This window comes from Schistocerca nitens, chromosome 4 (genome assembly GCF_023898315.1).
Source record: "Schistocerca nitens isolate TAMUIC-IGC-003100 chromosome 4, iqSchNite1.1, whole genome shotgun sequence".
Lineage (NCBI taxonomy): Eukaryota > Metazoa > Arthropoda > Insecta > Orthoptera > Acrididae > Schistocerca > Schistocerca nitens.
In genome coordinates this window covers 703,655,388-703,680,473 of record NC_064617.1, presented here as the reverse complement: position 1 = coordinate 703,680,473, position 25,086 = coordinate 703,655,388, and the positions used below count along the sequence as shown (strand labels likewise).

General features: G+C 60.4%; 2 protein-coding genes across 2 annotated transcripts; both read right to left on the bottom strand.

Annotated features, from left to right (window-relative positions):
- Positions 1 to 13,505: 13,505 nt before the first annotated feature.
- On the bottom strand, positions 13,506 to 16,993 carry LOC126252520 (uncharacterized). The gene is made up of 7 exons (XM_049953415.1): positions 16,761 to 16,993; positions 16,094 to 16,555; positions 15,726 to 16,049; positions 15,394 to 15,635; positions 15,197 to 15,311; positions 14,101 to 15,130; positions 13,506 to 14,033 (listed from the first exon to the last, which is right to left on the bottom strand). Exons 1-7 carry the CDS (start codon positions 16,991 to 16,993, stop codon positions 13,506 to 13,508), a joined length of 2,934 nt encoding a protein of 977 aa, XP_049809372.1.
- Positions 16,994 to 21,196: 4,203 nt separating this feature from the next.
- LOC126252519 (filaggrin-2-like) lies at positions 21,197 to 24,363 on the bottom strand. Its single transcript, XM_049953414.1, has 7 exons — positions 24,314 to 24,363; positions 23,785 to 24,246; positions 23,417 to 23,740; positions 23,085 to 23,326; positions 22,888 to 23,002; positions 21,792 to 22,821; positions 21,197 to 21,724 (listed from the first exon to the last, which is right to left on the bottom strand). Exons 1-7 carry the CDS (start codon positions 24,361 to 24,363, stop codon positions 21,197 to 21,199), a joined length of 2,751 nt encoding a protein of 916 aa, XP_049809371.1.
- Positions 24,364 to 25,086: the final 723 nt, after the last annotated feature.

Sequence of the window (25,086 nt, the reverse complement as noted above, 5' to 3'; positions counted from 1 at the left end):
TGCAGCTGGAACAGTGGGCCTCTGAGCCATGCCTACTGCCGCTTGTTGCTTCTGGAACGGTGGGCCTCTGACCCATGGCTGCTGCCGCTTGTTGCCTCTGGAACGGTGGGCCTCTCACCTCTGGTTGCTGTCGCTTGTTGCCACGGGAAGAGTGGGCCTCTGAGCCATGGCTGTTGCCACTTGTGGCCTCTGGAACGGTGGGCCCCTGTCCCATGGCTGCTGTCGCTTGTTGCCTCTGGTACGGCGGGCCTCTGAGCCATGGCTGCTGCCACTTGTTAACTCTGGAACGGTGGGCCTCTCACCCATCGCTGCTGTCGCTTCTTGCCTCTGGAACGGTGGGACTCTGACCAATGGCTGCTGCCACTTGTTGCCTCTGGAACAGTTGGCCTCTGACCCATGGCTGCTGCCGCTTGTTACCTCTGGAACGGGGGGCCTCTCACCCATGGCTGCTGCCGCTTGTTGCCTCTGGAACGGTGGGCCTCTCACCCGTGGCTGCTGTCGCATGTTGCCTCTGGAACAGTGGGCATCTGAGCCATGGCTGCTGCCACTTGTTGCCTCTGGAACGGTTGGCCTCTTACCCATGGCTGCTGCCGCTTGTTGCCTCTGGAATGGTGGGCCTCTCACCCATGGCTGATACCGCTTGTTGCCTCTGGAACGGTGGGCCTCTCACCCATTGCTGTTGTCGCTTGTAGCCTCTGGAACAGTGGGACTCTGAGCCATGGCTGCTGCCGCTTGTTGCTTCTGGAACAGTGGGCCTCCGACCCATGGCTGCTGCCACTTGTTGCGTCTGGAACGGTGGGCCTCTGACCCATGGCTGCTGTCGCTTGTTGCCTCTGGAACGTTGGGCCTCTGAGCCATGGCTGCTGCCACTTGTTGCCTCTGGAACGATTGGACTCTTACCCATGGCTGCTGAGGCTTGTTGCCTCTGGAACGGTGGGCCTCTGACCCATGGCTGCTGTCGCTTGTTACAACGGTGGGCCTCTGACCCATGGCTGCTGCAACTTGTTGCCTCTGGAACGGTTGGCCTCTGACCCATGGCTGCTGTCGTTTGTTACAGCGGTGGGCCTATGACCCATGGCTGCTGCCACTGGTTGCCTCTGGAACAGCTGGCCTCTGATCCATGGCTGCTGCCGCTTGTTGCCTCTGGAACGGTTGGCCTCTCACCCATGGCTGCAGCCGCTTGTTGCCTCTGGAACGGTGGGCCTCTGACCCATGTCTGCTGTCGCTTGTTACCTATGGAATGGTGGGCCTCTAACCCATGGCTGCTGACACTTGTTGCCTCTGGAACAGTTGGCCTCTGACCCATGGCTGCTGCCAGTTGTTGCCTCTGGAACGGTGGGCCTCTCACCCATGGCTGCTGTCGCTTGTTGCCTCTGGAACAGTGGGCCTCTGAGCCATGGCTGCTGCCACTTGTTGCTCTGGAACGGTTGCCCTCTGACACATGGCTGCAGCCGGTTGTTCCCTCTGCAACGGTGGGCCTCTCACCCATGGCTGCTGCCGCTCGTTGCCTCTGGAACGGTCGCCTCTCACCCATGGCTGCTCTCGCTTGTTGCCTCTAGAACAGTGGGCCTCTGAGCCATGGCTGCTGCCGCTTGTTGCCTCTGGAACAGTTGGCCTCTGACCCATGGCTGCTGCCGCTTGTTGCCCCTGGAATGGTGGGCTTCTGACCCATGGCTGCTGCTACTTGTTGCCTCTGGAACGGTTGGCCTCTGACCCATGGCTGCTGCCGCTTGTTGCCTCTGGAACGGTGGGCCTCTCACCCATGGCTGCTGCCGCTTGTTGCCTCTGCAACGGTGGGCCTTTGACCCATGGCTGGTGTCGCTTGTTACCTCTGGAACGGTGGGCCTCTGACCTATCTCTGCTGCAACTTGTTGCTTCTGGAACGGTTGGCCTCTTACCGATGGCTGCTGCCGCTTGTTGCCTCTGGAATGGTTGGCCTCTTACCCATGGCTGCTGCCGCTTGTAGACTCTGGAACGGTGGGCCTCTGACCCATGGCTGCTGTCGTTTGTTACAACGGTGGGCCTATGACACATGGCTGCTGCCACTTGTTGCCTCTGGAACGGTGGGCCTCTCACCCATTACTGCTGTCGCTTGTTGCCTCTGGAGCGGTGGGACTCTGAGCCATGGCTGTTTCCGCTTGTTAACTCTGGAACGGTGGGCCTCTCACCCATGGCTGCTGTCCCTTGTTGCCTCTGGAACGGTGGGCCTCTGACCCATGGCTGATGCCACTTGTTGCCTCTGGAACAGTTGGCCTCTGTTCCATGGGTGATGCCGCTTGATGCCTCTGGAACGGTCGCCTCTCACCCATGGCTGCTGCCGCTTGTTGCCTCTGGAACGGTGGGCCTCTGACCCATGGCTGCTGTCGCTTGTTGCCTCTGGAACGGTGGGCCGCTGACTCATGGCTGCTGCCACTTGTTGCCTCTGGAACAGTTGGACTCTTACCCATGGCTGCTGCCGCTGGTTGCCTCTGAAACTGTGGGCCTCTCACCCATGGCTGCTGCCGCTTGTTGCCTCTGGAACGGTGGGGCCCTCACCTATGGCTGCTGTCGCTTGTTGCCTCTGAAACAGTGGGCCTATGAGCGATGGCTGCTGCCACTTGTTGCCTCTGGAACGGTTGGCCTCTGACCCATGGCTGCTGCCGCTGGTTGCCTCTGGAACGGTGGGCCTATAACCCATTGCTGCTGTCGCTTGTTGCCTCTGGAACGGTGGGACTCTGAGCCATTGCTGCTGCCACTTGTTGCCTCTGGAACTGTTGGCCTCTTACCCATGGCTGCTGCCGCTTGTTGCCTCTGGAACGCTTGGCCTCTGACCCATGGCTGCTGTCGCTTGTTACCTTTGGAACGGTGGGCCTCTGACCCATAACTGTTGCCACTTGTTGCCTCTGGAACGGTGGGCCGCTGACCCATGGCTGCTGCCTCTTTTTGCCTCTGTAACAGTTGGACTCATACCCATGGCTGCTGCCGCTGGTTGCCTCGGAAACGGTGGGCCTCTCACCCATGGCTACTGCCGCTTGTTGCCTCTGGAACGGTGGGGCCCTCACCCATGGCTGCTGTCGCTTGTTTCCTCTGGAACAGTGGGCCTCTGAGCGATGTCTGCTGCCACTTGTTGCCTCTGGTACGGTTGGCCTCTGACCCATGGCTGCTGCCGCTGGTTGCCTCTGGAACGGTGGGCCTCTCACCCATGGCTGCTGTCGCTTGTTGCCTCTGGAGCGGTGGGACTCTGAGCCATGGCAGCTTCCGCTTGTTAACTCTGGAACGGTTGGCCTCTTACCCATAGCTGCTGCCGCTTGTAGCCTCTGGAACGGTGGGCCTCTGACCCATGGCTGCTGCCGTTTGTTACAACGGTGGGCATATGACCCATGAATGCTGCCACTTGTTGCCTCTGGAACGGTGGGCATCTGACCCTTGGCTGCTGCCACTTTTTGCCACTGGAACAGTTGGCCTCTGACCCATGGCTGCTGCCGCTTGTTGCCTCTGTAACGGTGGGCCTCTCACCTATGGCTGCTGTCGCTTGTTGCCTCTGGAACGGTGGGCCTCTCACCCATGGCTGCTGCCGCTTGTTGCCTCTGGAACAGTGTGCCTCTGAGTCACGACTGCTGCCACTTGTTGCCTCTGGAACGGTGGGACTCTGACCCATGGCTGCTTCCGCTTGTTGCCTCTGCAATGGTGGGCCTCTCACCCCTGGCTGCTGTCGCTTGTTGCCTCTGGAACAGTGTGCCTCTGAGCCATGGCTGTTGCCCATTGTTACCTCTGGAACGGTGGGCCTCTCACCCCTGGCTGCTGTCGCTTGTTGCCTATGGAACAGTGTGCCTCTGAGCCATGGCTGTTGCCAATTGTTACCTCTGGAACGGTGGGCCTCTCAACCATGGCTGCTGTCGCTTGTTGCCTCTGGAACGGTGTGCCTCTGAGCCATGGCTGCTGCCACTTGTTACCTCTGGAACGGTGGGCCTCTCACCCATGGCTGCTGTCGCTTGTTGCCTCTGGAACGGTGGGGCTCTGAACCATGGCTGCTGCCACTGGTTGCCTCTGGAACAGCTGGCCTCTGATCCATGGCTGCTGCCGCTTGTGGCCTCTGGAACGGTGGGCCTCTCACCCATGGCTGCAGCCGCTTGTTGCCTCTGGAACGGTGGGCCTCTGACCCATGGCTGCTGTCGCTTGTTACCTATGGAACGGTGGGCCTCTGACACATGGCTGCTGACACTTGTTGCCTCTGGAACAGTTGGCCTCTGACCCATGGCTGCTACCAGTTGTTGCCTCTGGAACGGTGGGCCTATAACCCATGGCTGCTGTCGCTTGTTGCCTCTGGAACAGTGGGCCTCTGAGCCATGGCTGCTGCCACTTGTTGCTCTGGAACGGTTGGCCTCTGACCCATGGCCGCTGCCGGTTGTTCCCTCTGCATCGGTGGGCCTCTCACCCATGGCTGCTGCCGCTTGTTGCCTCTGGAACGGTGGGCTCTCACCCATGGCTGCTGTCGCTTGTTGCCTCTCGAACAGTGGGTCTCTGAGCCATGGCTGCTGCCGCTTGTTGCCTCTGGAACGGTGGGCCTCTCACCCATGGCTGCTGCCGCTTGTTGCCTCGGGAATGGTGGGCCTCTCACCCATGGCTGCTGTTGCTTGTTGCCTCCGGAACAGTGGGCCTCTGATCCATGGCTGCTGCCACTTGTTGCCTCTGGAACGGTTGGCCTCTGACCCATGGCTGCTGCCGCTTGTTGCCTCTGGATCGGTGGGCCTCTCACCCATGGCTGCTGCCTCTTGTTGCCTCTGGAACGGAGGGCCTCTGACCAATGGCTGCTGCCGCTTGTTGCCTATGGATCGGTGGGCCTCTGACCTATGGCTGCCGGAATTTGTTGCCTCTGGAACTGTTGGCCTCTTACCCATGGCTGCTGCCGCTTGTTGCCTCTGGAATGGTTGGCCTCTTACCCATGGCTGCTGCCGCTTGTAGCCTCTGGAACGGTGGGCCTCTGACCCATGGCTGCTGCCGTTTGTTACAACGGTGGGATCTATGACCCATGGCTGCTGCCACTTGTTGCCTCTGGAACAGTGGGCCTCTGAACCTTGGCTGCTGCCACTTGTTGCCACTGGAACAGTTGGCCTCTGACCCATGGCTGCTTCCGCTTGTTGCCTCTGTAACGGTGGGCCTCTCACCTATGGCTGCTGCCGCTTGTTGCCTCTGGAACGGTGGGCCTCTCACCCATGGCTGCTGTCGCTTGTTGCAGCTGGAACAGTGGGCCTCTGAGCCATGCCTACTGCCGCTTGTTGCTTCTGGAACGGTGGGCCTCTGACCCATGGCTGCTGCCGCTTGTTGCCTCTGGAACGGTGGGCCTCTCACCTCTGGTTGCTGTCGCTTGTTGCCACGGGAAGAGTGGGCCTCTGAGCCATGGCTGTTGCCACTTGTGGCCTCTGGAACGGTGGGCCCCTGTCCCATGGCTGCTGCCGCTTGTTGCCTCTGGTACGGCGGGCCTCTGAGCCATGGCTGCTGCCACTTGTTAACTCTGGAACGGTGGGCCTCTCACCCATCGCTGCTGTCGCTTCTTGCCTCTGGAACGGTGGGACTCTGACCAATGGCTGCTGCCACTTGTTGCCTCTGGAACAGTTGGCCTCTGACCCATGGCTGCTGCCGCTTGTTACCTCTGGAACGGGGGGCCTCTCACCCATGGCTGCTGCCGCTTGTTGCCTCTGGAACGGTGGGCCTCTCACCCGTGGCTGCTGTCGCATGTTGCCTCTGGAACAGTGGGCATCTGAGCCATGGCTGCTGCCACTTGTTGCCTCTGGAACGGTTGGCCTCTTACCCATGGCTGCTGCCGCTTGTTGCCTCTGGAATGGTGGGCCTCTCACCCATGGCTGATACCGCTTGTTGCCTCTGGAACGGTGGGCCTCTCACCCATTGCTGTTGTCGCTTGTAGCCTCTGGAACAGTGGGACTCTGAGCCATGGCTGCTGCCGCTTGTTGCTTCTGGAACAGTGGGCCTCCGACCCATGGCTGCTGCCACTTGTTGCGTCTGGAACGGTGGGCCTCTGACCCATGGCTGCTGTCGCTTGTTGCCTCTGGAACGTTGGGCCTCTGAGCCATGGCTGCTGCCACTTGTTGCCTCTGGAACGATTGGACTCTTACCCATGGCTGCTGAGGCTTGTTGCCTCTGGAACGGTGGGCCTCTGACCCATGGCTGCTGTCGCTTGTTACAACGGTGGGCCTCTGACCCATGGCTGCTGCAACTTGTTGCCTCTGGAACGGTTGGCCTCTGACCCATGGCTGCTGTCGTTTGTTACAGCGGTGGGCCTATGACCCATGGCTGCTGCCACTGGTTGCCTCTGGAACAGCTGGCCTCTGATCCATGGCTGCTGCCGCTTGTTGCCTCTGGAACGGTTGGCCTCTCACCCATGGCTGCAGCCGCTTGTTGCCTCTGGAACGGTGGGCCTCTGACCCATGTCTGCTGTCGCTTGTTACCTATGGAATGGTGGGCCTCTAACCCATGGCTGCTGACACTTGTTGCCTCTGGAACAGTTGGCCTCTGACCCATGGCTGCTGCCAGTTGTTGCCTCTGGAACGGTGGGCCTCTCACCCATGGCTACTGTCGCTTGTTGCCTCTGGAACGGTGGGGCTCTGAACCATGGCTGCTGCCACTGGTTGCCTCTGGAACAGCTGGCCTCTGATCCATGGCTGCTGCCGCTTGTGGCCTCTGGAACGGTGGGCCTCTCACCCATGGCTGCAGCCGCTTGTTGCCTCTGGAACGGTGGGCCTCTGACCCATGGCTGCTGTCGCTTGTTACCTATGGAACGGTGGGCCTCTGACCCATGGCTGCTGACATTTGTTGCCTCTGGAACACTTGGCCTCTGACCCATGGCTGCTACCAGTTGTTGCCTCTGGAACGGTGGGCCTATAACCCATGGCTGCTGTCGCTTGTTGCCTCTGGAACAGTGGGCCTCTGAGCCATGGCTGCTGCCACTTGTTGCTCTGGAACGGTTGGCCTCTGACCCATGGCCGCTGCCGGTTGTTCCCTCTGCATCGGTGGGCCTCTCACCCATGGCTGCTGCCGCTTGTTGCCTCTGGAACGGTGGGCTCTCACCCATGGCTGCTGTCGCTTGTTGCCTCTCGAACAGTGGGTCTCTGAGCCATGGCTGCTGCCGCTTGTTGCCTCTGGAACGGTGGGCCTCTCACCCATGGCTGCTGCCGCTTGTTGCCTCGGGAATGGTGGGCCTCTCACCCATGGCTGCTGTTGCTTGTTGCCTCCGGAACAGTGGGCCTCTGATCCATGGCTGCTGCCACTTGTTGCCTCTGGAACGGTTGGCCTCTGACCCATGGCTGCTGCCGCTTGTTGCCTCTGGATCGGTGGGCCTCTCACCCATGGCTGCTGCCTCTTGTTGCCTCTGGAACGGAGGGCCTCTGACCAACGGCTGCTGCCGCTTGTTGCCTATGGATCGGTGGGCCTCTGACCTATGGCTGCCGGAATTTGTTGCCTCTGGAACTGTTGGCCTCTTACCCATGGCTGCTGCCGCTTGTTGCCTCTGGAATGGTTGGCCTCTTACCCATGGCTGCTGCCGCTTGTAGCCTCTGGAACGGTGGGCCTCTGACCCATGGCTGCTGCCGTTTGTTACAACGGTGGGATCTATGACCCATGGCTGCTGCCACTTGTTGCCTCTGGAACAGTGGGCCTCTGAACCTTGGCTGCTGCCACTTGTTGCCACTGGAACAGTTGGCCTCTGACCCATGGCTGCTTCCGCTTGTTGTCTCTGTAACGGTGGGCCTCTCACCTATGGCTGCTGCCGCTTGTTGCCTCTGGAACGGTGGGCCTCTCACCCATGGCTGCTGTCGCTTGTTGCAGCTGGAACAGTGGGCCTCTGAGCCATGCCTACTGCCGCTTGTTGCTTCTGGAACGGTGGGCCTCTGACCCATGGCTGCTGCCGCTTGTTGCCTCTGGAACGGTGGGCCTCTCACCTCTGGTTGCTGTCGCTTGTTGCCACGGGAAGAGTGGGCCTCTGAGCCATGGCTGTTGCCACTTGTGGCCTCTGGAACGGTGGGCCCCTGTCCCATGGCTGCTGTCGCTTGTTGCCTCTGGTACGGCGGGCCTCTGAGCCATGGCTGCTGCCACTTGTTAACTCTGGAACGGTGGGCCTCTCACCCATCGCTGCTGTCGCTTCTTGCCTCTGGAACGGTGGGACTCTGACCAATGGCTGCTGCCACTTGTTGCCTCTGGAACAGTTGGCCTCTGACCCATGGCTGCTGCCGCTTGTTACCTCTGGAACGGGGGGCCTCTCACCCATGGCTGCTGCCGCTTGTTGCCTCTGGAACGGTGGGCCTCTCACCCGTGGCTGCTGTCGCATGTTGCCTCTGGAACAGTGGGCATCTGAGCCATGGCTGCTGCCACTTGTTGCCTCTGGAACGGTTGGCCTCTTACCCATGGCTGCTGCCGCTTGTTGCCTCTGGAATGGTGGGCCTCTCACCCATGGCTGATACCGCTTGTTGCCTCTGGAACGGTGGGCCTCTCACCCATTGCTGTTGTCGCTTGTAGCCTCTGGAACAGTGGGACTCTGAGCCATGGCTGCTGCCGCTTGTTGCTTCTGGAACAGTGGGCCTCCGACCCATGGCTGCTGCCACTTGTTGCGTCTGGAACGGTGGGCCTCTGACCCATGGCTGCTGTCGCTTGTTGCCTCTGGAACGTTGGGCCTCTGAGCCATGGCTGCTGCCACTTGTTGCCTCTGGAACGATTGGACTCTTACCCATGGCTGCTGAGGCTTGTTGCCTCTGGAACGGTGGGCCTCTGACCCATGGCTGCTGTCGCTTGTTACAACGGTGGGCCTCTGACCCATGGCTGCTGCTGCTTGTTGCCTCTGGAACGGTTGGCCTCTGACCCATGGCTGCTGTCGTTTGTTACAGCGGTGGGCCTATGACCCATGGCTGCTGCCACTGGTTGCCTCTGGAACAGCTGGCCTCTGATCCATGGCTGCTGCCGCTTGTTGCCTCTGGAACGGTTGGCCTCTCACCCATGGCTGCAGCCGCTTGTTGCCTCTGGAACGGTGGGCCTCTGACCCATGTCTGCTGTCGCTTGTTACCTATGGAATGGTGGGCCTCTAACCCATGGCTGCTGACACTTGTTGCCTCTGGAACAGTTGGCCTCTGACCCATGGCTGCTGCCAGTTGTTGCCTCTGGAACGGTGGGCCTCTCACCCATGGCTGCTGTCGCTTGTTGCCTCTGGAACAGTGGGCCTCTGAGCCATGGCTGCTGCCACTTGTTGCTCTGGAACGGTTGCCCTCTGACACATGGCTGCAGCCGGTTGTTCCCTCTGCAACGGTGGGCCTCTCACCCATGGCTGCTGCCGCTCGTTGCCTCTGGAACGGTCGCCTCTCACCCATGGCTGCTCTCGCTTGTTGCCTCTAGAACAGTGGGCCTCTGAGCCATGGCTGCTGCCGCTTGTTGCCTCTGGAACAGTTGGCCTCTGACCCATGGCTGCTGCCGCTTGTTGCCCCTGGAATGGTGGGCTTCTGACCCATGGCTGCTGCTACTTGTTGCCTCTGGAACGGTTGGCCTCTGACCCATGGCTGCTGCCGCTTGTTGCCTCTGGAACGGTGGGCCTCTCACCCATGGCTGCTGCCGCTTGTTGCCTCTGCAACGGTGGGCCTTTGACCCATGGCTGGTGTCGCTTGTTACCTCTGGAACGGTGGGCCTCTGACCTATCTCTGCTGCAACTTGTTGCTTCTGGAACGGTTGGCCTCTTACCGATGGCTGCTGCCGCTTGTTGCCTCTGGAATGGTTGGCCTCTTACCCATGGCTGCTGCCGCTTGTAGACTCTGGAACGGTGGGCCTCTGACCCATGGCTGCTGTCGTTTGTTACAACGGTGGGCCTATGACACATGGCTGCTGCCACTTGTTGCCTCTGGAACGGTGGGCCTCTCACCCATTACTGCTGTCGCTTGTTGCCTCTGGAGCGGTGGGACTCTGAGCCATGGCTGTTTCCGCTTGTTAACTCTGGAACGGTGGGCCTCTCACCCATGGCTGCTGTCCCTTGTTGCCTCTGGAACGGTGGGCCTCTGACCCATGGCTGATGCCACTTGTTGCCTCTGGAACAGTTGGCCTCTGTTCCATGGGTGATGCCGCTTGATGCCTCTGGAACGGTCGCCTCTCACCCATGGCTGCTGCCGCTTGTTGCCTCTGGAACGGTGGGCCTCTGACCCATGGCTGCTGTCGCTTGTTGCCTCTGGAACAGTGGGCCGCTGACTCATGGCTGCTGCCACTTGTTGCCTCTGGAACAGTTGGACTCTTACCCATGGCTGCTGCCGCTGGTTGCCTCTGAAACTGTGGGCCTCTCACCCATGGCTGCTGCCGCTTGTTGCCTCTGGAACGGTGGGGCCCTCACCTATGGCTGCTGTCGCTTGTTGCCTCTGAAACAGTGGGCCTATGAGCGATGGCTGCTGCCACTTGTTGCCTCTGGAACGGTTGGCCTCTGACCCATGGCTGCTGCCGCTGGTTGCCTCTGGAACGGTGGGCCTATAACCCATTGCTGCTGTCGCTTGTTGCCTCTGGAACGGTGGGACTCTGAGCCATTGCTGCTGCCACTTGTTGCCTCTGGAACTGTTGGCCTCTTACCCATGGCTGCTGCCGCTTGTTGCCTCTGGAACGCTTGGCCTCTGACCCATGGCTGCTGTCGCTTGTTACCTTTGGAACGGTGGGCCTCTGACCCATAACTGTTGCCACTTGTTGCCTCTGGAACGGTGGGCATCTGACCCTTGGCTGCTGCCACTTTTTGCCACTGGAACAGTTGGCCTCTGACCCATGGCTGCTGTCGCTTGTTGCCTCTGGAAAGGTGGGCCTCTCACCCATGGCTGCTGCCGCTTGTTGCCTCTGGAACGGTGGGCCTCTGACCCATGGCTGCTGTCGCTTGTTGCCTCTGGAACGGTGGGCCGCTGACCCATGGCTGCTGCCTCTTTTTGCCTCTGTAACAGTTGGACTCATACCCATGGCTGCTGCCGCTGGTTGCCTCGGAAACGGTGGGCCTCTCACCCATGGCTACTGCCGCTTGTTGCCTCTGGAACGGTGGGGCCCTCACCCATGGCTGCTGTCGCTTGTTTCCTCTGGAACAGTGGGCCTCTGAGCGATGTCTGCTGCCACTTGTTGCCTCTGGTACGGTTGGCCTCTGACCCATGGCTGCTGCCGCTGGTTGCCTCTGGAACGGTGGGCCTCTCACCCATGGCTGCTGTCGCTTGTTGCCTCTGGAGCGGTGGGACTCTGAGCCATGGCAGCTTCCGCTTGTTAACTCTGGAACGGTTGGCCTCTTACCCATAGCTGCTGCCGCTTGTAGCCTCTGGAACGGTGGGCCTCTGACCCATGGCTGCTGCCGTTTGTTACAACGGTGGGCATATGACCCATGAATGCTGCCACTTGTTGCCTCTGGAACGGTGGGCATCTGACCCTTGGCTGCTGCCACTTTTTGCCACTGGAACAGTTGGCCTCTGACCCATGGCTGCTGCCGCTTGTTGCCTCTGTAACGGTGGGCCTCTCACCTATGGCTGCTGTCGCTTGTTGCCTCTGGAACGGTGGGCCTCTCACCCATGGCTGCTGCCACTTGTTGCCTCTGGAACAGTGTGCCTCTGAGTCACGACTGCTGCCACTTGTTGCCTCTGGAACGGTGGGACTCTGACCCATGGCTGCTTCCGCTTGTTGCCTCTGCAATGGTGGGCCTCTCACCCCTGGCTGCTGTCGCTTGTTGCCTCTGGAACAGTGTGCCTCTGAGCCATGGCTGTTGCCCATTGTTACCTCTGGAACGGTGGGCCTCTCACCCATGGCTGATGTCGCTTGTTGCCTCTGGAACGGTGTGCCTCTGAACCATGGCTGCTGCCACTTGTTACCTCTGGAACGGTGTGCCTCTGATCCATGGCTGCTGCCGCTTGTGGCCTCTGGAACGGTGGGCCTCTCACCCATGGCTGCAGCCGCTTGTTGCCTCTGGAACGGTGGGCCTCTGACCCATGGCTGCTGTCGCTTGTTACCTATGGGACGGTGGGCCTCTGACCCATGGCTGCTGACACTTGTTGCCTCTGGAACAGTTGGCCTCTGACCCATGGCTGCTACCAGTTGTTGCCTCTGGAACGGTGGGCCTATAACCCATGGCTGCTGTCGCTTGTTGCCTCTGGAACAGTGGGCCTCTGAGCCATGGCTGCTGCCACTTGTTGCTCTGGAACGGTTGGCCTCTGACCCATGGCTGCTGCCGGTTGTTCCCTCTGCATCGGTGGGCCTCTCACCCATGGCTGCTGCCGCTTGTTGCCTCTGGAACGGTGGGCTCTCACCCATGGCTGCTGTCGCTTGTTGCCTCTCGAACAGTGGGCCTCTGGGCCATGGCTGCTGCCGCTTGTTGCGTCTGGAACGGTGGGCCTCTCACCCATGACTGCTGCCGCTTGTTGCCTCCGGAATGGTGGGCCTCTCACCCATGGCTGCTGTCGCTTGTTGCCTCCGGAACAGTGGGCCTCTGAGCCATGGCCGCTTGCACTTGTTGCCTCTGGAACGGATGGCCTTCTACCCATGGCTGCTGCCGCTTGTTGCCTCTGGATCGGTGGGCCTCTCACCCATGGCTGCTGCCGCTTGTTGCCTCTGGAACGGAGGGCCTCTGACCAATGGCTGCTGCCGCTTGTTGCCTATGGATCGGTGGGCCTCTGACCTATGGCTGCTGGAACTTGTTGCCTCTGGAACTGTTGGCCTCTTACCCATGGCTGCTGCCGCTTGTTGCCTCTGGAATGGTTGGCCTCTTACCCATGGCTGCTGCCGCTTGTAGCCTCTGGAACGGTGGGCCTCTGACCCATGGCTGCTGCCGTTTGTTACAACGGTGGGATCTATGACCCATGGCTGCTTCCGCTTGTTGCCTCTGTAACGGTGGGCCTCTCACCTATGGCTGCTGCCGCTTGTTGCCTCTGGAACGGTGGGCCTCTCACCCATGGCTGCTGTCGCTTGTTGCAGCTGGAAGAGTGGGCCTCTGAGCCATGACTACTGCCGCTTGTTGCTTCTGGAACGGTGGGCCTCTGACCCATGGCTGCTGCCGCTTGTTGCTTCTGGAACGGTGGGCCTCTCACCTCTGGCTGCTGTCGCTAGTTGCCTCTGGAAGAGTGGGCCTCTGAGCCATGGCTGTTGCCACTTGTGGCCTCTGGAACGGTGGGCCCCTGTCCCATGGCTGCTGTCGCTTGTTGCCTCTGGAACGGCGGGCCTCTGAGCCATGGCTGCTGCCACTTGTTAACTCTGGAACGGTGGGCCTCTCACCCATCGCTGCTGTCGCTTGTTGCCTCTGGAACGGTGGGACTCTGACCAATGGCTGCTGCCACTTGTTGCCTCTGGAACAGTTGGCCTCTGACCCATGGCTGCTGCCGCTTGTTGCCTCTGGAACGGGGGGCCTCTCACACATGGCTGCTGCCGCTTGTTGCTTCTGGAACGGTGGGCCTCTCACCCGTGGCTGCTGTCGCATGTTGCCTCGGGAACAATGGGCATCTGAACCATGGCAGCTGCCACTTGTTGCCTCTGGAACGGTTGGCCTCTTACCCATGGCTGCTGCCGCTTGTTGCCTCTGGCATGGTGGGCCTCTCACCCATGGCTGATACCGCTTGTTGCCTCTGGAACGGTGGGCCTCTCACCCATTGCTGCTGTCGCTTGTAGCCTCTGGAACAGTGGGACTCTGAGCCATGGCTGCTGCCGCTTGTTGCTTCTGGAACAGTGGGCTTCTGACCCATGGCTGCTGCCACTTGTTGCGTCTGGAATGGTGGGCCTCTGACCCATGGCTGCTGTCGCATGTTGCCTCTGGAACGTTGGGCCTCTGAGCCATGGCTGCTACCACTTGTTGCCTCTGGAACGATTGGACTCTTACCCATGGCTGCTGCCGCTTGTTGCCTCTGGAACGGTGGGCTTCTGACCCATGGCTGCTGCAACTTGTTGCCTCTGGAACGGTTGGCCTCTGACCCATGGCTGCTGTCGTTTGTTACAACGGTGGGCCTATGACCCATGGCTGCTGCCACTTGTGGCCACTGGAACGGTGGGACGCTGTCCCATGGCTGCTGCCCCTGTTGCCTCTGGAACAGTTGGCCTCTGACCCATGGCTGCTGCCGCTTGTTCCCTCTGTAACGTTGGGCCTCTCACCAATGGCTGCTGCCGCTTGTGCCTCTGGAACGGTGGGCCTCTCACCCATGGCTGCTGTCGCTTGTTGCCTCTGGAACAGTGGGCCTCTGAGCCATGGCTGCTGCCACTTGTTGCCTCTGGAACGGTGGGACTCTGACCCATGGCTGCTGCTGCTTGTTGCCTATGGAATGGTGGGCCTCTCACCCCCGGCTGCTGTCGTTTGTTGCCTCTGGAACGGTGTGCCTCTGAGCCATGGCTGCTGCCACTTGTTACCTCTGGAACGGTGGGCCTCTCACCCATGGCTGCTGTCGCTTGTTGAATCTGGAACGGTGGGCCTCTGACCCATGGCTGCTGCCACTGGTTGCCTCTGGAACAGCTGGCCTCTGATCCATGGCTGCTGCCGCTTGTTGCCTCTGGAACGGTTGGCCTCTCACCCATGGCTGCAGCCGCTTGTTGCCTCTGGAACGCTGGGCCTCTGAGCCATGTCTGCTGTCGCTTGTTACCTATGGAATGGTGGGCCTCTAACCCATGGCTGCTGACACTTGTTGCCTCTGGAACGGTTGGCCTCTCACCCATGGCTGCTGCCACTTGTTGCCTCTGCAACGGTGGGCCTTTGACCCATTGCTGGTGTCGCTTGTTACCTCTGGAACGGTGGGCCTCTGACCTATCTCTGCTGCAACTTGTTGCTTCTGGAACGGTTGGCCTCTTACCGATGGCTGCTGCCGCTTGTTGCCTCTGGAATGGTTGGCCTCTTACCCATGGCTGCTGCCGCTTGTAGACTCTGGAACGGTGGGCCTCTGACCCATGGCTGCTGTCGTTTGTTACAACGGTGGGCCTATGACACATGGCTGCAGCCACTTGTTGCCTCTGGAACGGTGGGCCTCTCACCCATGGCTGCTGTCGCTTGTTGCCTCTGGAGCGGTGGGACTCTGAGCCATGGCTGCTTCCGCTTGTTAACTCTGGAACGGTGGGCCTCTCACCCATGGCTGCTTTCCCTTGTTGCCTCTGGAACCGTGGGCCTCTGACCCATGGCTGATGCCACTTGTTGCCTCTGGAACAGTTGGCCTCTGTTCCATGGCTGATGCCGCTTGATGCCTCTGGAACGGTCGCCTCTCACCCATGGCTGCTGCCGGTTGTTGTCTCTGGAACGGTGGGCCTCTGACCCATGGCTGCTGTCGCTTGTTGCCTCTGGAACGGTGGGTCGCAGACCCATGGCTGCTGCCACTTGTTGCCTGAGGAACATTTGGACTCTTACCCATGGCTGCTGCCGCTGGTTGCCTCTGAAACTGTGGGCCTCTCACCCATGGCTGCTACCGCTTGTTGCCTCTGGAACGGTGGGGCCCTCACCCATGGCTGCTGCCACTTGTTGCCTCTGGAACTGTTGGCCTCTTACCCATGGCTGCTGCCGCTTGTTGCCTCTGGGACGCTTGGCCTCTGACCCATGGCTGCTGTCGCTTGTTACCTTTGGAACGGTGGGCCTCTGACCCATGGCTATTGCCACTTGTTGCCTCTGGAACGGTTGGCCTCTGACCCATGGCTGCTGCTGCTTGTTGCCTCTGGAACGGTTGGCCTTTTACCAAAGGCTGCTGCCGCTTGTTGCCTCTGGAACGGTGAGCCTCTCACCCATGGCTGCTGTCGCTTGTTACCTCTGGACCGGTGGGACTCTGACCCATGGCTGCTGCCACTTGTTACCTCTGGAACGTTGGGCCTCTGACCCATGGCTGCTGTCGCTTGTTGCCTCTGGAACGGTGGGCCTCTCACCCATGGCTGCTGTCGCTTGTTGCCTCTGGAACGGTGGGCCGCTGACCCATGGCTGCTGCCTCTTTTTGCCTCTGTAACAGTTGGACTCATACCCATGGCTGCTGCCGCTGCTTGCCTCAGAAACGGTGGGCCTCTCACCCATGGCTGCTGCCGCTTGTTGCCTCTGGAACGGTGGGGCCCTCACCCATGGCTGCTGTCGCTTGTTGCCTCTGGAACAGTGGGCCTCTGAGCGATGTCTGCTGCCACTTGTTACCTCTGGAACGGTTGGCCTCTGACCCATGGCTGCTGCCGCTTGTTGCCTCTGGAACGCTTGGCCTCTGACCCATGGCTGCTGTCGCTTGTTACCTTTGGAACGGTGGGCCTCTGACCCATGGCTATTGCCACTTGTTGCCTCTGGAACGCTTGGCCTCTGACCCATGGCTGCTGTCGCTTGTTACCTTTGGAACGGTGGGCCTCTGACCCATGGCTATTGCCACTTGTTGCCTCTGGAACGGTGGGACTCTGAGCCATTGCTGCTGCCACTTGTTGCCTCTGGAACTGTTGGCCTCTTACCCATGGCTGCTGCCGCTTGTTGCCTCTGGGACGCTTGGCCTCTGACCCATGGCTGCTGTCGCAAGTTACCTTTGGAACGGTGGGCCTCTGACCCATGGCTATTGCCACTTGTTGCCTCTGGAACGGTTGTCCTCTGACCCATGGCTGCTGCTGCTTGTTGCCTCTGGAACGGTTGGCCTCTTAAAAATGGCTGCTGCCGCTTGTTGCCTCTGGAACGGTGAGCCTCTCACCCATGGCTGCTGTCGCTTGTTACCTCTGGAACGGTGGGGCCCTCACCCATGGCTGCTGTCGCTTGTTGCCTCTGGAACAGTGGGACTCTGAGCCATGGCTGCTTCCGCTTGTTAACTCTGGAACGGTTGGCCTCTTACGCATGGCTGCTGACACTTGTTGCCTCTGGAACAGTTGGCCTCTGACCCATGGCTGCTGCCAGTTGTTGCCTCTGGAACGGTGGGCCTCTCACCCATGGCTGCTGTCGCTTGTTGCCTCTGGAACAGTGGGCCTCTGAGCCATGGCTGCTGCCACTTGTTGCTCTGGAACGGTTGCCCTCTGACACATGGCTGCAGCCGGTTGTTCCCTCTGCAACGGTGGGCCTCTCACCCATGGCTGCTGCCGCTCGTTGCCTCTGGAACGGTCGCCTCTCACCCATGGCTGCTCTCGCTTGTTGCCTCTAGAACAGTGGGCCTCTGAGCCATGGCTGCTGCCGCTTGTTGCCTCTGGAACAGTTGGCCTCTGACCCATGGCTGCTGCCGCTTGTTGCCCCTGGAATGGTGGGCTTCTGACCCATGGCTGCTGCTACTTGTTGCCTCTGGAACGGTTGGCCTCTGACCCATGGCTGCTGCCGCTTGTTGCCTCTGGAACGGTGGGCCTCTCACCCATGGCTGCTGCCGCTTGTTGCCTCTGCAACGGTGGGCCTTTGACCCATGGCTGGTGTCGCTTGTTACCTCTGGAACGGTGGGCCTCTGACCTATCTCTGCTGCAACTTGTTGCTTCTGGAACGGTTGGCCTCTTACCGATGGCTGCTGCCGCTTGTTGCCTCTGGAATGGTTGGCCTCTTACCCATGGCTGCTGCCGCTTGTAGACTCTGGAACGGTGGGCCTCTGACCCATGGCTGCTGTCGTTTGTTACAACGGTGGGCCTATGACACATGGCTGCTGCCACTTGTTGCCTCTGGAACGGTGGGCCTCTCACCCATTACTGCTGTCGCTTGTTGCCTCTGGAGCGGTGGGACTCTGAGCCATGGCTGTTTCCGCTTGTTAACTCTGGAACGGTGGGCCTCTCACCCATGGCTGCTGTCCCTTGTTGCCTCTGGAACGGTGGGCCTCTGACCCATGGCTGATGCCACTTGTTGCCTCTGGAACAGTTGGCCTCTGTTCCATGGGTGATGCCGCTTGATGCCTCTGGAACGGTCGCCTCTCACCCATGGCTGCTGCCGCTTGTTGCCTCTGGAACGGTGGGCCTCTGACCCATGGCTGCTGTCGCTTGTTGCCTCTGGAACGGTGGGCCGCTGACTCATGGCTGCTGCCACTTGTTGCCTCTGGAACAGTTGGACTCTTACCCATGGCTGCTGCCGCTGGTTGCCTCTGAAACTGTGGGCCTCTCACCCATGGCTGCTGCCGCTTGTTGCCTCTGGAACGGTGGGGCCCTCACCTATGGCTGCTGTCGCTTGTTGCCTCTGAAACAGTGGGCCTATGAGCGATGGCTGCTGCCACTTGTTGCCTCTGGAACGGTTGGCCTCTGACCCATGGCTGCTGCCGCTGGTTGCCTCTGGAACGGTGGGCCTATAACCCATTGCTGCTGTCGCTTGTTGCCTCTGGAACGGTGGGACTCTGAGCCATTGCTGCTGCCACTTGTTGCCTCTGGAACTGTTGGCCTCTTACCCATGGCTGCTGCCGCTTGTTGCCTCTGGAACGCTTGGCCTCTGACCCATGGCTGCTGTCGTTTGTTACCTTTGGAACGGTGGGCCTCTGACCCATAACTGTTGCCACTTGTTGCCTCTGGAACGGTGGGCATCTGACCCTTGGCTGCTGCCACTTTTTGCCACTGGAACAGTTGGCCTCTGACCCATGGCTGCTGTCGCTTGTTGCCTCTGGAAAGGTGGGCCTCTCACCCATGGCTGCTGCCGCTTGTTGCCTCTGGAACGGTGGGCCTCTGACCCATGGCTGCTGTCGCTTGTTGCCTCTGGAACGGTGGGCCGCTGACCCATGGCTGCTGCCTCTTTTTGCCTCTGTAACAGTTGGACTCATACCCATGGCTGCTGCCGCTGGTTGCCTCGGAAACGGTGGGCCTCTCACCCATGGCTACTGCCGCTTGTTGCCTCTGGAACGGTGGGGCCCTCACCCATGGCTGCTGTCGCTTGTTTCCTCTGGAACAGTGGGCCTCTGAGCGATGTCTGCTGCCACTTGTTGCCTCTGGTACGGTTGGCCTCTGACCCATGGCTGCTGCCGCTGGTTGCCTCTGGAACGGTGGGCCTCTCACCCATGGCTGCTGTCGCTTGTTGCCTCTGGAGCGGTGGGACTCTGAGCCATGGCAGCTTCCGCTTGTTAACTCTGGAACGGTTGGCCTCTTACCCATAGCTGCTGCCGCTTGTAGCCTCTGGAACGGTGGGCCTCTGACCCATGGCTGCTGCCGTTTGTTACAACGGTGGGCATATGACCCATGAATGCTGCCACTTGTTGCCTCTGGAACGGTGGGCATCTGACCCTTGGCTGCTGCCACTTTTTGCCACTGGAACAGTTGGCCTCTGACCCATGGCTGCTGCCGCTTGTTGCCTCTGTAACGGTGGGCCTCTCACCTATGGCTGCTGTCGCTTGTTGCCTCTGGAACGGTGGGCCTCTCACCCATGGCTGCTGCCGCTTGTTGCCTCTGGAACAGTGTGCCTCTGAGTCACGACTGCTGCCACTTGTTGCCTCTGGAACGGTGGGACTCTGACCCATGGCTGCTTCCGCTTGTTGCCTCTGCAATGGTGGGCCTCTCACCCCTGGCTGCTGTCGCTTGTTGCCTCTGGAACAGTGTGCCTCTGAGCCATGGCTGTTGCCCATTGTTACCTCTGGAACGGTGGGCCTCTCACCCATGGCTGATGTCGCTTGTTGCCTCTGGAACGGTGTGCCTCTGAGCCATGGCTGCTGCCACTTGTTACCTCTGGAACGGTGTGCCTCTGATCCATGGCTGCTGCCGCTTGTGGCCTCTGGAACGGTGGGCCTCTCACCCATGGCTGCAGCCGCTTGTTGCCTCTGGAACGGTGGGCCTCTGACCCATGGCTGCTGTCGCTTGTTACCTATGGGACGGTGGGCCTCTGACCCATGGCTGCTGACACTTGTTGCCTCTGGAACAGTTGGCCTCTGACCCATGGCTGCTACCAGTTGTTGCCTCTGGAACGGTGGGCCTATAACCCATGGCTGCTGTCGCTTGTTGCCTCTGGCACAGTGGGCCTCTGAGCCATGGCTGCTGCCACTTGTTGCTCTGGAACGGTTGGCCTCTGACCCATGGCTGCTGCCGGTTGTTCCCTCTGCATCGGTGGGCCTCTCACCCATGGCTGCTGCCGCTTGTTGCCTCTGGAACGGTGGGCTCTCACCCATGGCTGCTGTCGCTTGTTGCCTCTCGAACAGTGGGCCTCTGAGCCATGGCTGCTGCCGCTTGTTGCGTCTGGAACGGTGGGCCTCTCACCCATGACTGCTGCCGCTTGTTGCCTCCGGAATGGTGGGCCTCTCACCCATGGCTGCTGTCGCTTGTTGCCTCCGGAACAGTGGGCCTCTGAGCCATGGCCGCTTGCACTTGTTGCCTCTGGAACGGATGGCCTTCTACCCATGGCTGCTGCCGCTTGTTGCCTCTGGATCGGTGGGCCTCTCACCCATGGCTGCTGCCGCTTGTTGCCTCTGGAACGGAGGGCCTCTGACCAATGGCTGCTGCCGCTTGTTGCCTATGGATCGGTGGGCCTCTGACCTATGGCTGCTGGAACTTGTTGCCTCTGGAACTGTTGGCCTCTTACCCATGGCTGCTGCCGCTTGTTGCCTCTGGAATGGTTGGCCTCTTACCCATGGCTGCTGCCGCTTGTAGCCTCTGGAACGGTGGGCCTCTGACCCATGGCTGCTGCCGTTTGTTACAACGGTGGGATCTATGACCCATGGCTGCTTCCGCTTGTTGCCTCTGTAACGGTGGGCCTCTCACCTATGGCTGCTGCCGCTTGTTGCCTCTGGAACGGTGGGCCTCTCACCCATGGCTGCTGTCGCTTGTTGCAGCTGGAAGAGTGGGCCTCTGAGCCATGACTACTGCCGCTTGTTGCTTCTGGAACGGTGGGCCTCTGACCCATGGCTGCTGCCGCTTGTTGCTTCTGGAACGGTGGGCCTCTCACCTCTGGCTGCTGTCGCTAGTTGCCTCTGGAAGAGTGGGCCTCTGAGCCATGGCTGTTGCCACTTGTGGCCTCTGGAACGGTGGGCCCCTGTCCCATGGCTGCTGTCGCTTGTTGCCTCTGGAACGGCGGGCCTCTGAGCCATGGCTGCTGCCACTTGTTAACTCTGGAACGGTGGGCCTCTCACCCATCGCTGCTGTCGCTTGTTGCCTCTGGAACGGTGGGACTCTGACCAATGGCTGCTGCCACTTGTTGCCTCTGGAACAGTTGGCCTCTGACCCATGGCTGCTGCCGCTTGTTGCCTCTGGAACGGGGGGCCTCTCACACATGGCTGCTGCCGCTTGTTGCTTCTGGAACGGTGGGCCTCTCACCCGTGGCTGCTGTCGCATGTTGCCTCGGGAACAATGGGCATCTGAACCATGGCAGCTGCCACTTGTTGCCTCTGGAACGGTTGGCCTCTTACCCATGGCTGCTGCCGCTTGTTGCCTCTGGCATGGTGGGCCTCTCACCCATGGCTGATACCGCTTGTTGCCTCTGGAACGGTGGGCCTCTCACCCATTGCTGCTGTCGCTTGTAGCCTCTGGAACAGTGGGACTCTGAGCCATGGCTGCTGCCGCTTGTTGCTTCTGGAACAGTGGGCCTCTGACCCATGGCTGCTGCCACTTGTTGCGTCTGGAATGGTGGGCCTCTGACCCATGGCTGCTGTCGCATGTTGCCTCTGGAACGTTGGGCCTCTGAGCCATGGCTGCTACCACTTGTTGCCTCTGGAACGATTGGACTCTTACCCATGGCTGCTGCCGCTTGTTGCCTCTGGAACGGTGGGCTTCTGACCCATGGCTGCTGCAACTTGTTGCCTCTGGAACGGTTGGCCTCTGACCCATGGCTGCTGTCGTTTGTTACAACGGTGGGCCTATGACCCATGGCTGCTGCCACTTGTGGCCACTGGAACGGTGGGACGCTGTCCCATGGCTGCTGCCCCTGTTGCCTCTGGAACAGTTGGCCTCTGACCCATGGCTGCTGCCGCTTGTTCCCTCTGTAACGTTGGGCCTCTCACCAATGGCTGCTGCCGCTTGTGCCTCTGGAACGGTGGGCCTCTCACCCATGGCTGCTGTCGCTTGTTGCCTCTGGAACAGTGGGCCTCTGAGCCATGGCTGCTGCCACTTGTTGCCTCTGGAACGGTGGGACTCTGACCCATGGCTGCTGCTGCTTGTTGCCTATGGAATGGTGGGCCTCTCACCCCCGGCTGCTGTCGTTTGTTGCCTCTGGAACGGTGTGCCTCTGAGCCATGGCTGCTGCCACTTGTTACCTCTGGAACGGTGGGCCTCTCACCCATGGCTGCTGTCGCTTGTTGAATCTGGAACGGTGGGCCTCTGACCCATGGCTGCTGCCACTGGTTGCCTCTGGAACAGCTGGCCTCTGATCCATGGCTGCTGCCGCTTGTTGCCTCTGGAACGGTTGGCCTCTCACCCATGGCTGCAGCCGCTTGTTGCCTCTGGAACGCTGGGCCTCTGAGCCATGTCTGCTGTCGCTTGTTACCTATGGAATGGTGGGCCTCTAACCCATGGCTGCTGACACTTGTTGCCTCTGGAACGGTTGGCCTCTCACCCATGGCTGCTGCCACTTGTTGCCTCTGCAACGGTGGGCCTTTGACCCATGGCTGGTGTCGCTTGTTACCTCTGGAACGGTGGGCCTCTGACCTATCTCTGCTGCAACTTGTTGCTTCTGGAACGGTTGGCCTCTTACCGATGGCTGCTGCCGCTTGTTGCCTCTGGAATGGTTGGCCTCTTACCCATGGCTGCTGCCGCTTGTAGACTCTGGAACGGTGGGCCTCTGACCCATGGCTGCTGTCGTTTGTTACAACGGTGGGCCTATGACACATGGCTGCAGCCACTTGTTGCCTCTGGAACGGTGGGCCTCTCACCCATGGCTGCTGTCGCTTGTTGCCTCTGGAGCGGTGGGACTCTGAGCCATGGCTGCTTCCGCTTGTTAACTCTGGAACGGTGGGCCTCTCACCCATGGCTGCTTTCCCTTGTTGCCTCTGGAACCGTGGGCCTCTGACCCATGGCTGATGCCACTTGTTGCCTCTGGAACAGTTGGCCTCTGTTCCATGGCTGATGCCGCTTGATGCCTCTGGAACGGTCGCCTCTCACCCATGGCTGCTGCCGGTTGTTGTCTCTGGAACGGTGGGCCTCTGACCCATGGCTGCTGTCGCTTGTTGCCTCTGGAACGGTGGGTCGCAGACCCATGTCTGCTGCCACTTGTTGCCTGAGGAACATTTGGACTCTTACCCATGGCTGCTGCCGCTGGTTGCCTCTGAAACTGTGGGCCTCTCACCCATGGCTGCTACCGCTTGTTGCCTCTGGAACGGTGGGGCCCTCACCCATGGCTGCTGCCACTTGTTGCCTCTGGAACTGTTGGCCTCTTACCCATGGCTGCTGCCGCTTGTTGCCTCTGGGACGCTTGGCCTCTGACCCATGGCTGCTGTCGCTTGTTACCTTTGGAACGGTGGGCCTCTGACCCATGGCTATTGCCACTTGTTGCCTCTGGAACGGTTGGCCTCTGACCCATGGCTGCTGCTGCTTGTTGCCTCTGGAACGGTTGGCCTTTTACCAAAGGCTGCTGCCGCTTGTTGCCTCTGGAACGGTGAGCCTCTCACCCATGGCTGCTGTCGCTTGTTACCTCTGGACCGGTGGGACTCTGACCCATGGCTGCTGCCACTTGTTACCTCTGGAACGTTGGGCCTCTGACCCATGGCTGCTGTCGCTTGTTGCCTCTGGAACGGTGGGCCTCTCACCCATGGCTGCTGTCGCTTGTTGCCTCTGGAACGGTGGGCCGCTGACCCATGGCTGCTGCCTCTTTTTGCCTCTGTAACAGTTGGACTCATACCCATGGCTGCTGCCGCTGCTTGCCTCAGAAACGGTGGGCCTCTCACCCATGGCTGCTGCCGCTTGTTGCCTCTGGAACGGTGGGGCCCTCACCCATGGCTGCTGTCGCTTGTTGCCTCTGGAACAGTGGGCCTCTGAGCGATGTCTGCTGCCACTTGTTACCTCTGGAACGGTTGGCCTCTGACCCATGGCTGCTGCCGCTTGTTGCCTCTGGAACGCTTGGCCTCTGACCCATGGCTGCTGTCGCTTGTTACCTTTGGAACGGTGGGCCTCTGACCCATGGCTATTGCCACTTGTTGCCTCTGGAACGCTTGGCCTCTGACCCATGGCTGCTGTCGCTTGTTACCTTTGGAACGGTGGGCCTCTGACCCATGGCTATTGCCACTTGTTGCCTCTGGAACGGTGGGACTCTGAGCCATTGCTGCTGCCACTTGTTGCCTCTGGAACTGTTGGCCTCTTACCCATGGCTGCTGCCGCTTGTTGCCTCTGGGACGCTTGGCCTCTGACCCATGGCTGCTGTCGCAAGTTACCTTTGGAACGGTGGGCCTCTGACCCATGGCTATTGCCACTTGTTGCCTCTGGAACGGTTGTCCTCTGACCCATGGCTGCTGCTGCTTGTTGCCTCTGGAACGGTTGGCCTCTTAAAAATGGCTGCTGCCGCTTGTTGCCTCTGGAACGGTGAGCCTCTCACCCATGGCTGCTGTCGCTTGTTACCTCTGGAACGGTGGGGCCCTCACCCATGGCTGCTGTCGCTTGTTGCCTCTGGAACAGTGGGACTCTGAGCCATGGCTGCTTCCGCTTGTTAACTCTGGAACGGTTGGCCTCTTACGCATGGCTGCTGCCGCTTGTTGCCTCTGGAACGGTGGGCCTCTGACCCATGGCTGCTGCCGTTTGTTACAACGGTGGGCCTATGACCCATGGCTGCTGCCACTTGTGGCCACTGGAACGGTGGGACGCTGTCCCATGGCTGCTGCCCCTGTTGCCTCTGGAACAGTTGGCCTCTGACCCATGGCTGCTGCCGCTTGTTCCCTCTGTAACGTTGGGCCTCTCACCAATGGCTGCTGCCGCTTGTGCCTCTGGAACGGTGGGCCTCTCACCCATGGCTGCTGTCGCTTGTTGCCTCTGGAACAGTGGGCCTCTGAGCCATGGCTGCTGCCATTTGTTGCCTCTGGAACGGTGGGACTCTGACCCATGGCTGCTGCTGCTTGTTGCCTCTGGAATGGTGGGCCTCTCACCCCCGGCTGCTGTCGTTTGTTGCCTCTGGAACGGTGTGCCTCTGAGCCATGGCTGCTGCCACTTGTTACCTCTGGAACGGAGGGCCTCTCACCCATGGCTGCTGTCGCTTGTTGAATCTGGAACGGTGGGCCTCTGACCCATGGCTGCTGCCACTGGTTGCCTCTGGAACAGCTGGCCTCTGATCCATGGCTGCTGCCGCTTGTTGCCTCTGGAACGGTTGGCCTCTCA

Coding starts and splice junctions, on each gene's coding strand:
- LOC126252520 (XM_049953415.1), bottom strand. CDS start 16,993: ATGGGTGAGAGGCCCACCGTTGCAGAGGGAACAACCGGCTGCAGCCAT. Junction 16,556..16,760: donor ACAAGTGTCAGCAGCCATGC/GTAAGAGGCCAA, acceptor CAACCGTTCCAG/AGGCAACAAGCAGCAGCAGC. Junction 16,050..16,093: donor AGAGGCCAACCGTTCCAGAG/GTAACAAGTGGC, acceptor CCACTGTTCCAG/AGGCAACAAGCGACAGCAGC.
- LOC126252519 (XM_049953414.1), bottom strand. CDS start 24,363: ATGGGTGAGGGCCCCACCGTTCCAGAGGTAACAAGCGACAGCAGCCAT. Junction 24,247..24,313: donor ACAAGCGACAGCAGCCATGG/GTGAGAGGCTCA, acceptor CAACCGTTCCAG/AGGCAACAAGCAGCAGCAGC. Junction 23,003..23,084: donor CGTTCCAGAGGCAACAAGCG/GTAGCAGCCATG, acceptor AATGTTCCTCAG/GCAACAAGTGGCAGCAGACA.